Here is a 15,040-nt window from a genome sequence, read left to right as displayed (position 1 = left end):
AGTAAAATTGATAAAAGTGAAGTTTTTAACTGTCTAACAACGCTTACAAAGCTCGTAAGATACCTAATGGACTTACCCTTGAACTTGTATTTAGAATATTAAGCTAAAATACAGTATATGGGTAGGCAGTAGATAGGTACCTACTGTGTTATACTTTAAAGATACATTTAATACATAAAATACAGTCTAACTACAATAAATATTTATTTGTTTGCATCGAATAATACCAAATATTTTATAGTTACAAATCTTAGACATGATAATAAAAAAAAAAAACAATAATTTACTCTCAGGAATCAAAACATTTCTATACAATTAGTCTTCCTTGTAATTGTTTTTTAAACTGAACACTGATTTATTAACAAAAAAGTCATCCGTTTTCATAACCTTAGCATTTAAAACCAGACCATTTTACTCAATTTGGATCTAAAATCTTACTGAGAAAGTAATTTGTTATATGAATTAAACTTGATGGTAAGACAAATATTTAAGAGTACCTACCTATCATAGAAAATATTAAATGTAAATATTATAAATGGAAAATGAGAACAAAAATGTATACCAATGAAGTATTTAATATTAAAGTATTAAGTAATTATTATTATTAAATTATATTTGTTCTGTTTATACAATGACAGTAATGGCGCTTTCCATTACCAATAAGATATTGTGTTAAGCGATATTTTTCGTCTAATAATTTTCTATAAATTACGTTTTGAGTTATTGTATTGTTTAATTGATACATAATATATTTTGTTAATCTTTATGTTTTGTTTCGTGGTATTTAATTATTTTTGACTAACGCTTTCCGTCATAATTACGTTTACAAATTTCAATTATTTTATAAAGTTTGCATGCCCCGCACTTTATCCGTAAATTTATTATTATCTATGATTTTTTTCTCCATGGGACAAACACCGCAGTCGAAGCGGAGGTGATCGTAGCGGTGGTACGTCATGCATCCGGGCACAATATTTTACCGCCATCGCCGAGACAATAGAATTTTACCGCCGCCGCCGCCGCTGCATACAGTGTGTGGGCGACCTCTATAGACGAAGATAAGTATTAAGTACACATAACCAACAAAATCATTATAAACAAAATTGTTTGCAGATAAAATTCCCTTTGTCCGCCCTCGTGACTCGGACGCGTTCTATAATCTAAGATCGCGGTCAATAGTCGCGCTATTGTTATCATATTGTAGCGTCGTATACCTTATCATCTGAACGTTTTGTTTGACTCCATTTATTCATTTATCCATTACCGTTCACGAGTTCACGACGAAATATATTGAAATATATATTTCGCGTCATAACGCCGCAGTAACAACCAGCCCGTGAATCTCTTCCCGGTTTCCAGCGTTCAGTTTTCGACGTCCAGCCCACGTGCCCGAGTCCTATCGCCGAGCGGGATTGCAGGAGGTCGATTTTGCCTACAACAAGAGATACGAACAATACGCATGTCAATCCAAAATCTCAACGTATTTGGTAAGTGCAAATTTCGCGTGGTCGCAACCGTAAATCCTATCCTTGGGGGGACAAGAGTGAGTCGCGCTGCGAATTCATTCGGTTCCGACGCGGAAATGCGTTTTTTTGTTGTTGCGCATTTTCGTTTTCTACACGAAATGTACGTCGCGCATCGCTGACAGTGCTCGCGAGCGCGTCGAAGGGCGTCGCCTCAGTGGGTCGGTTTTGGGTACACTCGTTGGCGTGTTGTTACGGTCAACCCGTCAACCCCTCGAAAAGAATGTAAGCGATGCCGATTGCAATGGCAAACGGCTGAACCTAATATCTTCGGCAGCCACCGTTATTTCCTTGAACATTTTTCCGCTTTGGTTTTACGTTACATCCTTGTTGTGGACGTCGAATGTCGGTTGACATTATTCGTTTTTTGTCACCATGTCTGTCCGGTTCTGTTTGAAGGCGTTTCATTGACCTCTGCAACGCGTCCCCAATGATGAAATTTATAATATGTGGATATTGGTATGAAATCTGTGTTTTCAATCTTCTGATTTGACTGAACCGTCAAAGCTATTAGATTTCATTGTGTGCAATTGATAGTCCTAAATAATCCCATGATGTATTAAACTTTGATCTCAATCATAATTATCTAGAGTTGATACTCTACGTTGTATTCCACATGCTATTGTTCAATTAATTACTATGTAATTATCCATTTATTTAGAGTAAACTTTTAAATTTACGACCAAGATTACTTACAATTAGGTATATATTATTTTAATTTGTTATACATTTGTATGTGTATACATTTAACTGTAGAATTAATAATAAATAGGTAAAATATTATATTTTTTTGTATTTTAAATGTCAATCTGGGAAACTTCTTTAAAATTTATTAGTTACACTTTCATCATATGATCTAGGCAATTGCAGTCATGCCATTTTGATTATTTTTGTACAAATTGATAAATAGTTTTATTTTATAACTTATTGTTGATATCTTATATATTTTAAGACCCGTTTGCTGATGCAAACAAGGGTGCAGACGATGACGTGCAAGACGGACTTGTTCACATAAGAATTCAACAGCGTAATGGTCGTAAGACATTAACAACGGTTCAAGGTCTGTCGTCAGAATATGACTTGAAGAAGATTGTACGAGCCTGCAAAATGGTAATAACAACTAATATAAAATATTTCTTTTATTAAAATGTTTCTAATTGATTGTTAATAATTTATCCTGTTTTTTGTAATACTTACAAAAATTAAGACGAGAGACATTATACATACACAATATTTGTATAGAATTATATATTATAATATTTTATTATTTTAAAATGTTTTACCTAGTATTTATATCCCTACTTAAATTAAAAATAACTAATTGCATTTAATAATTTACTTATCTATACTTATTAATGATACCAACTTTTTTTTGTTGAGTTAATCGAGGGACCTATCGAGGAACCGCATTAGCATTACTTCTCCTCCGGCTCCCATTGTTTATTGACATAAAACGTAGTTAAATATCAATAGCGTCAGGCCTAAAGCCCCACGACCTGGCAGACTTAATAATGATACCTTCTTAAGAGGATGTCAGCGCAATATTTGATATTTGTTTTCTCTCAGACCCACTCGCAACATGGATAAAACAGTCACGTAAAATATTTTTATATGTAATTTTTGAGTAATCTTAGAGTAAAATGACCAACTACAAAAAATTATAGAGGATACTATTTTTGAAGGTTTGTCATATTGATTTTATATTTTATGATTATTTGACTTTATAATCCAATTAAAAAAAAAAAAACATATACTTGTAAATTTTGGATATTAAATTGTTTTGGGACAATATTTTAGCAAATCCATAAGTTATACCCTTAAAAATATATCCTCTATAACTTTTACTCTAAGAGTATAGTAAATAATTACTCTAAGTTTACTCAAAAATTTAAAAAAAATAATAATTTTACGTGAATGTGTTTTGTCTTTATTACATGTGGGTCAAAGAGAGAAAACAAATGTGCACTGACATCATTTTAATGCTTAGTGTACAAAACTATCAACTTTAAAATAAAGGTTTTTTTTTTATAATTATAGATCATTTGATAAAAATGTATATATATATTAAAATTACCCTTACCATCCTTTTAATAAATTACAACTATTCTGAAAATTAATTTATATTATTTTAATATTTTAGGAGTTTGCTTGCAATGGCACTGTAGTTGATCATCCCGAATATGGCGAAGTGTTACAATTACAAGGGGACCAGCGAGAAAACATTTGCCAATGGTTAACTAAATGTGGTCTTGCCAAGTCTGATCAACTCAAGGTCCATGGTTTCTAAAACTTTGTATCATTACATTACTCAGTCAAACAAATCACAATAAATTAAAAATTAAAAACATGCGTTAATAAATTTAATGTTTGATTCTACTGGTTTTTTTAATTATTTATTTTTTATTTTAATTTTAATAAGTGTAGATTCGAATTAGCATTAGTGATGATATCTTAGTGTTATCTTATTAGTGGTATATCGTCAGTACTGACATATTATTATCTAGAGAACATTTTCAAGGTGTTTTTCATATCTAAATGTAACAAAAATTTTTTTTAAATTCTGTATTACACATGGCTCCGCAAATTACATAGTATTATGTTGGTGTTAAAAACTCCATTAAATGTATGACATTTAAATGTTTTTCTTTTGTATATTAGTATGTATATATTTACAGGTGCGGATCTAGGAGTATAAAATGGGGTAGAGGCTACATTTTTTCAGAATAAATACAATTATAATTTTAGTTCATAACAGATTATTGATTATATTTGATAACAATAATTACAAATGTATTTTTATTTTAAATTTCTGGAATTCAAGATGTATGAATTATTTATACATCTATAACATTTTTCAACAAGTAGGAGTCTCTAAGCCCCCTCCCCCCTGGATCCGCGATTGTATATTTATATAAAATGTATATACATTTTATAAACCATTCTAAGTATTGTCCAAATCACTAAGTAAAGTAGCTTAAGTATTTTTTTTTAATTCCATGTTAGTCCTTATAAATAAACATACGGAGACTGTTAAGCTCTAAGCTTATGTCCTGACATACACTAGTTGGAGCTACAACTAAAGTTAAAGGAAATATATTTAGTTCTATATGATGTGCTACAATAAGCCAATAATTTTGACTAACACTTAACCGTATATCAATAAAAATAATTTTACCTGAATCGCATCTAGGCAGAAAATTATATTAAGCGATATTTTATCAGTTGACAAATATTTTAGCTGAGAGCTTACATTTTTACCCGATAAATTGTTCAGTCAATTAATATTTAACTCTTCTTTATTTCTTCACAACATTTTGCAGCAATACCTAAAAATTAATCCAAATATTTTGAAAATGGGTTTAGTAAAATTTAATTATATACGTAAGAGTTGCAAGGTCCTGACAAATTATATTTTTAAACAACAATATTATTAAAACTAATATCATTATTTTTCATCTCAATATAAAATATTAACATCAATTGTCAATAAATAAAAATATTGCTTAAACATTTTTAGATTTTTGGATTTCAGTAAGTATTTATGAGGAATCTAACAATTAATAAACAAGCCTCAGCTATAAAAATTGAAAGTTAATACATTTTAACAACAAAGTAATTTTCTTTACTCAGACAAAATTTGAACTTACATGCTTACAAATAAAAAAATGTGCATATATATTTTAATAATTTTAATTTCCATAGGAACAACTTATGGTGTTTTAATTTTTCAAACTTTTAGACTGAAACCCAAAAATTTTTAACAATATTTAAAACAGCTTAAAACATTTTAATTGTTTATAAATAACTAAAAATTTGTCTAAATATTTTTAAAACTTCATATTTAGTATAGAGTATAGAAAATTAAAATTTAAGTAATATTGGAATGTTAGCTGTTAGGGATAATAACAAATATCAGTTGAGATTAAATTACTATTATTCGTTTAAAATGTTAAATTTGAACTTCCATAGTTTGATCACACATAAAAAAACTTTCATGACGTTACACTAAACTTTTTTTTAGATTTTTATAAAATAACTTTGTGAATCATATATTGAATTTACAAGTCTTTGGTGTTTTAACTTAACAATTTATGATTTTTTCACTATTAAAATAATGTTTCAAAAATACAATTTCTGTTGTCTATGAAGTATAAGTAGCCCAACAAAATTTGTTTTTGAATTGAAGCAATATTGTTTTAAATTAAAACTGGTGTATTGAATCACTTTTATAATATATAGTGTCTTCTTACACAAAAAATTCCATAGTTTAAAATTCAACTTTGAATGAAAACAAGCGAACGGATCATCGAATCGATAACTATCAATAAAACATTGTGTTGATCGTAAAATTACAATTGAAATGTGTAAAAAATATATTATGTGTATTTGAAAATATTAAAGGAATTCCCTTATATAAAATATGTTAACCTAAATAGTATTCCGAATACTGTATTTGGAATACAACCCAAGACTGGTATTTTGTTATAATTAAAAAAATATTGGTCGTAGTAACTTATTGTCCCTAACTGCTAACATTCCAATATTACTTAAATTTTAATTTTCTATATTAAATATGAAGTTTTAAAAATATTTAGATGAGTTTAAAGTTATTTTTAAACAATTAAAGTGTTCGGATGTTGCTGTTTTAAATATTGTTAAAAATGTTTGGATTCGGTCTTAAGGTTTGAAAAATTAAAACAACAGAAGTTGTTCTTATAGAAATTAAAAATTATCAAAATACATAGGTATTTTAGGTTTTTTTGGTTACAGTATATGCCATATGGTTACAATTATAATGAAGAACTATTTATTAAATTGTCAAGCTTTTTAACCAAACGAAAAAAGTTTTCAATTTTAACCTCTCGATTCACCTTTCTACAAGTAAAGATACTGAAGTTTTCTACAAGAAAAAATGTTTACAGACAGAAAAACAAATAAACAAACATCATCGCTCCAATCAGAATCTAAAATTCAAATGACTATAAAAAAAAATTGTGCTATTTATACTATTTATAAATTTATTTCTTGATATTTATAAATTTCTATAGGATAATTTTATGAGAAACTTTGTATTATATTTTTAAGAATTTTTGACGGATTAGAAAAATTGTATCTGTATAGATAGAAAAAAAGTCGAAAGTTTTCATATAGGTACCTATTTATGGCATACAATTAGATTAATATTTTTGAAAATATCACTGTATATATTATGTATAATGATAATAAAAGTGATTGTGAGATGTTTAAGTTTTTATGATCTATAGTTTTTACTTTTTTAATATCAGGAAAACAACTAAATTATTAATAAGTAAAAGCTAAAAATTATTGTTTTGCGTCGTTTGAATATTAAATTTTATCAAAATACTCTTATAAAAAACAATTTGAAAATATAATATAATTTCTTTTTTTAGAGTTTTTAATTATATATTTTGTTATTTGTTGTTGATTGAAATGTGTATCGTACTATCGTGCTATTTTAGCATTATGCTAATAATAATTAATAATTAGTACGTAATAGTAAAAAGTAATATCGCCTCGATTAAATACCTAGCTGTTGATTGTATATGCATAAGTACTTGAAGGCTGAAGCTTGTTAATTTATTTTAAGGTGTTAAAATCCCGGTTCTGTCTTATCATAAGCAGGGCCGTTCAGAGGGGGGGGGCAACGGGACCATTTTGCCCCAGGCCCCATTGTTGGAATATTTTAGGGGGCCCCCAAAAAGTCTTGATGTATAATAATTAAAAACAAAGAACTATCACCGACCACCGTTATTGAGACAAAAAATATCTTCTTTGCGTCATCCACATAATATTAATACTTAAAATAAAATTAAAATATAATTTAACACTTATACAGTCATACAATGCGCGAGTATAAAAGCATGACGTCCAGTCACGTAGTCAAAACAATTTCCTCCACCTCTCGTCTATGCCACCGTTTCTACTTAATAATATTTTAATATATTAGTATAATGTGTATATGTGTGTAGTATAATGTGGATAGATCGCGATAACGATACTCGATTTGCTACGATAGGTGACGGTGCACGCAGCACGCCATATTTTTAGACAAAAACCTATAACCGATACATTGTAGAATTGATTATTCTGAATAGTAAACCACAACCTGCACGGCCGCACCAGTCGGTTGCTTATTACTCGACAGTAGACGTATACCACACTACCACAGTGTCACTGTATTTTTATAAATTTATTACTAGCGCAGTAAATAGCGATTAGCAGAAACACGAATATTAGTAAGTAATAATTGATTAAAATATATACATATTATTCTTTATTTTTATTAAAATGATTAATTTTTAATATTTCTATTAGTCTTTAAAGAAGTATATCTTCGTATTGGGGCATTAAGCTATAGTCTGTATCATTATATGTACCTGTACTTACAGAATAATACTAAATTATACCTAATACGGTTATACCTATTTACATTCATAATAACATGTTAAATTTATTGAAGAAAACATTTTTTTTTTTACTTGTTATCTAAATATTTTATAGCATTTTCCAGTGGCAGACTGGGAGAAAAAAACAGTTTACATGTCTATAAAATTGTATTCTATGATTATCATAGTGGTTTACCCCTCGTAAATTAATTAAAAATTGAATATAATATATATTATAATAATATTATTTAAAAAATATAAAAATGTATTCATTTATATTTGTGGTTTACCTCTCGTAAACTAATTTAAAATTGAATAAAATATATCCTATAATATTATTTAAACGAGAGACTTTTTTCCGTTTACTGTACTCGATTACTTAATTTAATTTCTAATAATTTAATCAAATATATAAGAAAGGACTTCAAAATATACTACCTCAAATATGTATTTGTCTTCGAATACTTTCTACCATTCCCACGTCTGTGTCAACGAGAGAAAGATCTTTCAGTAAACTGAAATTAATAAAAAGTTATTTACGTTCAACTACAGAAGAAAACCGCTTAAATCATTTAATACTTCTCTCCATCGAACACAAGTTGGCAAAGACTCTAGATTATGATGATGTTATAGACAGCTTTGCTGAAAAAAAAGCTAGGAAAAAGGTGTTTTGATATACATTTTAATATTTTATTTAAAATAATAAAATAATATACGTAAATTTTTTTTAATTGTCTTAATCTACCTTATCTATTTATTTAATCCTATAAACATCCAAGTTAATATTTTCTTTGAATATTTATAACCATCTAGGAATAAATTGTAGTTTTTTGTATACATGGTAATACATTGCCAATAATGTATTGAATAATATTGATATAAATAATATAAATAATATTCAATTCTATAATGTAAGTATGTAATGCAGTAGGTACATGAATTTAAATGAGCTTGATTGGTTAAGGTTTGGAAAAATACGTTCATAAACATTTTGTTATTCTCAGTGAGTATTTTGTTTATCATATCTTATTATTATGGTCGAAGGGCCCCCAAATTAATTTGCCCCTGGCCCCGAAAAACCTTGGGACGGCCCTGATCATAAGCATTGAGCTTTATTATTTAAATGCAATAAAATTTGAACTATATTTAAAAAAAATTAAACATTGAATATGTGTGTATGTACCTACAATTGTACGTATATACAGGATGATTTACCAAGCATGCTAATCTTATGTTATTTTTACAATCTATCTTTTATATTGATACCCTGCCAGAAACTACACATATGCATTTTTCGGATGCAATAATTATGCATTTCCATCCTAAAAGTGATCTTTATATTTTGTAGATTTGTTATTGAAATATTAATTGACGCTTTTCATACACGAATAATAAATTACATTTTATTGGTTTTAATATTTTACCAAATTCTACAAATTATTATGTAGGTATCTAAATATAGTTAGTTAACAGTTCATAGCATTTTTAATTTTTATAGTTAAGGCTTTAAATTCTAATACAATGTTCCTCGTAAGCATTTCATACTAAAACCATAAAATATATTACAAATACCTATATTAAATAATTTTTTATGAATTAGTATATAGGCATCTTTATTGCTTAAAAAATATGTTACTCGGCTATCAGAGCAATGCTTCTGTTTTCATTCGAAGTTATTCAGTAAAATGTCTACTTTTAAACAGCATATTTGGATTTTGTTTTCGTTAATTTTTTTAGCAAAGTAATGGTTTTTTTTTCCAGGAAATCTTCGATGAGGACACCGACTCCACAGCGATTGTGTATTTTTATAGCTAAATAATTATCATTTATAGTTATAGTTTTAAACGGGCTTTATATAATGTACAGTTATTGTCTATTGAGTTACTAATGTTATTATATATTACTATTATATACAATATACCTAATTAGTTTTCATAATTATTTTTCTTATTTTTAAACGAAAGTAATACCAGGAATTTACATCATAATTTTTCGTAATAATTCGTATATACAGATTATTCATTACTGATTACTACAGCTATACAATATGTACATTATAATATTATTGTACATTCATCATTCAAATACTAAACAATAATAACGAGTACCTATGTAGAGAAAAACGGCTGTAGTCAATTTGCACCAAAATTGAACCAAAATAATATACATGTGTAATTTGCACCATTTTTTTAAAATGCGTTTGTAATTTGCACCAAAATAAGGATATGTAATTTGCACCATCCTTAGGTAGTAAGAAATAGGAATTGTATTTGGAACAAAATTAAAATATATTATTTTTTCGATAGTATCTCGATAGTACTAACTTACAAGTTGTTGTACATATTGTTGTAAGCTTATATAAAATCGTATTATTATGAATATAAATAAGGTAGCCAATTAAAATAATTATATGTAAAATTAAAAAAAAGGTGGGTAAGTGGATGTCACTCTGCTGTATAGCAGATTGCAAGTGGGTCACTGTAATGGATGGTGTTAAATTTGAATTCAATTATATAACATCATTGTATAAGAAAAACGATTCTGAGCGAAAACGGTCAGTCAGCCTATGATATTACCAAGTATATTTGATGATATTATTGTGAATAAAGTGATTTATATATAACCAATTTACGTGGAGCCTTGTATTAAATTTTCTATCCTTAGTTATAAAAGTTGAACATTTTATAAATTTTTAACTACAAAATAATTATTAAATTATAAATTTGATAAATGTTGTCAACATTTGAACTTTAAATGCTTATAAAAAAAATTGTGCCTATGTATTTTTAATATTTTTCAACGGCTGTTAGAACGATATATCAGGAGCCTTATATTAAATTTTCACGCTTTTTTACCCAACATATATAATGTTAGATATTTATAGAAAATAAAACTAAAAAAATTGAGAACTGACAATGTCCGTAAACAGCTCAAAAAGAGTCAAAATATTATCAAAATATTATAAAGTATAGGAATTGATAAAATAAACATGATATAATTTTCAAGTATCTACAGTCTTACGTTTTTTAATTACAATAAAATAAGAAAATTGTTACATGAGAAATCGAGTAAATATCAAATGTTGTAAAAATATAAATTTCAGACGCTCGTAAAAATTTAATTTAAGTTTCTTCTAGACATTTTTTTTTTTTGATAAAGGTAGACAAACTTATGAGTAATCATATATTACATTTTCAAATCTTAGATTTAAAAAGAAAAATTTTTATGAATTCTCATCAAAATAATTTGCTATTTTTCGTGATTTTTCCGTATTTTGTCAAAATTTGAACTTTAAATGCTTATAATTAAAAACTGTGACTAAGGATTTTTAATTTTTTTCATCTGCCTTTGAAACAATAACCTAGGAGCCTTCTATTAAATTTTCAAGCTTTTTTACTCAACAGATAAAATTTTATTGATATATATAGAAAAAAAAACTAAAAAAATTGAAACTGAAAATGTTCGTAAACAGCTCAAAATAAGTCAAAATATTATTTTGGAAAATGTTATGGTGTATAGAAAATGTTAATATAAACATTGAGTCAAAATTTCATGTACCTACGGTCATTTGTTTTAGAGTTACATCAAAAACCAAAATTTTCTCGAAAACAGATTTTGCGTAAAAATTCCCGTTTTCTATTAATTTTTATTGTGTTTTTCACGTCGCGTTTGTAAACTACTGAGAATTGTTTACTTTTGACCCCCCAAAGTACCAACTAGATTCACTTTCCTATCAGAAAAGTTACTGTTGAAGAAAATCCAAGAACTTTTACTGTCCTAAAAGTTGATGACAGACACAAAAAAAAAATTTAAAAAAAAAAAACACATCATTGTAAAATCAATACATTCATGGCTTTGCTTAGAATCTAAAAATAACAAATGTATACAATATAGATTTCGATAAAGATGTCTACAATATCAATATAACTTTAGCTTAGTTTTTATTTATAAAATAGCTGAGCTTATACACATGTTGTTGTAAGTTTATATAAAATTGTATTATTATGAATATAAAAAAAGGGTGGATAAGTGGATGTCGCCCTGCTGTACGGTAGGTTACAAGTGGGTCACTGTAATGGATGGTGTTAAATTTGAATTCAATGATATAATATCATTGTATAAGAAAAACGATTCTGAGCGAAAACGGTCAGTCAGCCTATGATATTACCAAGTATATTTGATGATATTATTGTGAATAAAGTAATTTATATATAACCTATTTACGTGGAGCCTTGTTTTAAATTTTCAATCCTTAGCCATAAAAGTTAAAAATTTATAAATTTTTAACCACAAAATAATTAATAAATTATAAATTTGATAAATGTTGTCAAAATTTGAACTTTAAATGCTTATAAAAAAAAATTGTGCCTATGTATTTTTAATATTTTTTAACTGCTATTAGAACGATATATCAGGAGCCTTAAATTCAATTTTCACGCTTTTTTACCCAATAAATAAAAATTTATTGATATTTATAGAAAAAAAACTAAAACTATTGAAAACTGACAATGTCCGTAAACAGCTTAAAAAGAGTCAAAATATTTTCAACATTTTATGGTGTATAGAAAATGCTAATATAAACATTCAGTGAAATTTTCAAGTATCTACAGTCATTCGTTTTTTAATTACAATAAAATAAGAAAATTGTTACATGAGAAATCGAGTAAATATCAAATGTTGTAAAAATATAAATTTCAGACGCTCATAAAAATTTAATTTAAGTTTCTTCTAGACATTTTTTTTTTGATAAAGGTAGACAAACTTATGAGTAATCTTATATTACATTTTCAAATCTTACATTTAAAAGAAAAATTTTTATGAATTCTCATCAAAATAATTTGCTATTTTTCGTGATTTTTCCGTATTTTGTCAAAATTTGAACTTTAAATGCTTATAATTAAAAACTGTGACTAAGGATTTTTAATTTTTTTCATCTGCCTTTGAAACAATAACCTAGGAGCCTTCTATTAAATTTTCAAGCTTTTTTACTCAACAGATAAAATTTTATTGATATTTATAGAAAAAAAAACTAAAAAAATTGAAAACTGACAATGGCCGTAAACAGCTCAAAAAGAGTCAAAATATTTTGTAAATTTTATGGTGTATAGGAAATGCTAATATAAACATTCAGTCAAAATTTCATGTCCCTACGGTCATTTGTTTTAGAGTTACACCAAAAACCAAAATCGATTTTCTCGAAAACAGATTTTGCGTAAAAATTCCCGTTTTTCCTTAATTTTTCTTTTGTTTTTCACGTCGCTTGTGAAAACTACTGGAAAATTTTTACTTTTGACCCCCCAAAGTACCAACTAGATTCACTTTCCTATCAGAAAAGTTACTATTGAAGAAAATCCAAGCACTTTTACTGTCCTAAAAGTTGATGACAGACACAAAAAAAAAATTTAAAAAAAAAAAACACATCATTGTAGAATCAATACATTCATCGCTTCGCTCAGAACCTAAAAAGTTAGTTGATTAAAATAATTTTACATATAATTAGTTATACTTATAAACTTATAAGTTTAAATTATAACAATATGTGTATAAGCTCAGCTATTTTATAAATAAAAACTAAGCTAAGTTTATATTAGGATATAGAAACTTGTAAGTTGGTACTATTAAGATACTATCGAAAAAATGATCGATTTTAATTTTGGTGCAAATTACAATTCCTATTTTGGACTATCTGAGGGTGGTGCAAATTATAAACACTACTTTCAACTACCTGCAGTGGTGCAAATTACATATCTTGAACATCCAAACTCTCAGAAAAACAACCGTATTGCGCGGGGGGGGGGGGGGACACGTAAACGACCTGCAATTTTGTTGTAATTCATTAGTATTATTCATGGGGACTTGAAACTCTCACGTATAGGCTCTTACTTATTATTTTATACACAATGACATTTTTCGAACATAGATTATTTTATGGTATTGCCTATTTACACCATACGAAGCTGATATTACCTATTCATACTGTTCTACGATAAGTAGCCATCAATTGACTCACAAGTTAATAACATGGTACTATAATATTATATAAATATGCGTCATGTATACGTCACCTATACCTACCGTTATAATAATTAAATATTAATAATAAATTATATTATGTTTTCGTCAAAAATTAGTTTAACCTGCCTTGTTGTTTATATTGTAAAATATAAAGTACCTAGGTACTATAATAGCAATACAAATATTATATCATAAAATATATAACTATACATAGTAATAATATAAAGGTATTAAAAGAACAGGGCTGTTTTATAGACACATTTTTTACGACAGTATTGAACTTTTTTCCAATTACTTTCCTGAGTTGTCACCACGTCACCCGATTTTTTATTTTTTGTCTGAGGGTGTCTACTGTATTTAAGGGTTTCGGTTGTTTAACAAGTCATTTAAATGAAAAAGTTGTTCGAAATAAGTTAAATTGTGTCGTCGGCAAATTGGTACATTTTGGCCTTGTTTTGCCTGTTCTTTTATATATATATATGAAGATACAGTAATTCACTGATCACAAATTATATTTGTAGAAAATTAATTTTCCTAGGTGTTATGCAAGGTCCGGTAACTACGATATAATTTTAAGAAAATATAATAATATAATAAAATTTAGTTTCAACTTTTACATTACTATAACGATTAATCAAAATGTATTGTCTTTATGACTTTATCGATAATTATCGAGATACGCCGATATACTAAGCACCGCAATTTTGGTGTGGGCGAAGTCTGGCGATACAGCTAGTGTACCTAATAATATAGGCTGACCGACCGATTTTGCCCATAATCGATTTTCGTATACAATGGTTTGTCATTGAATTCAAATTTAACATATTTAACCAATTTCAGTGCCCACTCGTTATCTAAACTGTACAGCAGAGCGGTTACCTATACTTTCCCCCTTTTTAAATCTAAGAGTAGGTACCTCCTACCTATTTTAAGAGCGGCTCTGCAGATTATACGGTTGAAAATTCTGAACGACGCCCTTGGTGATATATAATATTATATAGTACGCAAACTCTTAAACACGTATTGAACATAATATTATTTATTATATAAAATTCAGATCCGTTTGATTTAGTATGTATAAATAGTTTCAAAAAA

At 27.4% G+C, this 15,040-nt stretch overlaps 1 protein-coding gene across 1 annotated transcript; it reads left to right on the top strand.

Annotated features, from left to right (window-relative positions):
* The first annotated feature begins 1,102 nt into the window (after nt 1-1,102).
* On the top strand, nt 1,103-3,899 carry LOC132935676 (eukaryotic translation initiation factor eIF1-like). Its single transcript, XM_061002286.1, has 3 exons — nt 1,103-1,487; nt 2,476-2,633; nt 3,664-3,899. Exons 1-3 carry the CDS (start codon nt 1,460-1,462, stop codon nt 3,808-3,810), a joined length of 333 nt encoding a protein of 110 aa, XP_060858269.1. The 5' UTR covers nt 1,103-1,459; the 3' UTR covers nt 3,811-3,899.
* The last annotated feature ends 11,141 nt before the right edge of the window (nt 3,900-15,040 follow it).

This window comes from Metopolophium dirhodum, chromosome 1, assembly GCF_019925205.1.
Source record: "Metopolophium dirhodum isolate CAU chromosome 1, ASM1992520v1, whole genome shotgun sequence".
In the NCBI taxonomy this organism is placed as follows: domain Eukaryota; kingdom Metazoa; phylum Arthropoda; class Insecta; order Hemiptera; family Aphididae; genus Metopolophium; species Metopolophium dirhodum.
Note: the sequence above shows the minus strand (reverse complement) of the source record. Positions and strands in the feature narration are given on the sequence as shown.

What these genes read in the sequence shown, in the direction of transcription:
- LOC132935676 (XM_061002286.1), top strand. Translation starts at nt 1,460, where the DNA reads ATGTCAATCCAAAATCTCAACGTATTTG. An exon ending in CCAAAATCTCAACGTATTTG is followed by an intron (nt 1,488 to 2,475) that starts GTAAGTGCAAAT and finishes ATATATTTTAAG; the next exon opens with ACCCGTTTGCTGATGCAAAC. An exon ending in TTGTACGAGCCTGCAAAATG is followed by an intron (nt 2,634 to 3,663) that starts GTAATAACAACT and finishes TTAATATTTTAG; the next exon opens with GAGTTTGCTTGCAATGGCAC.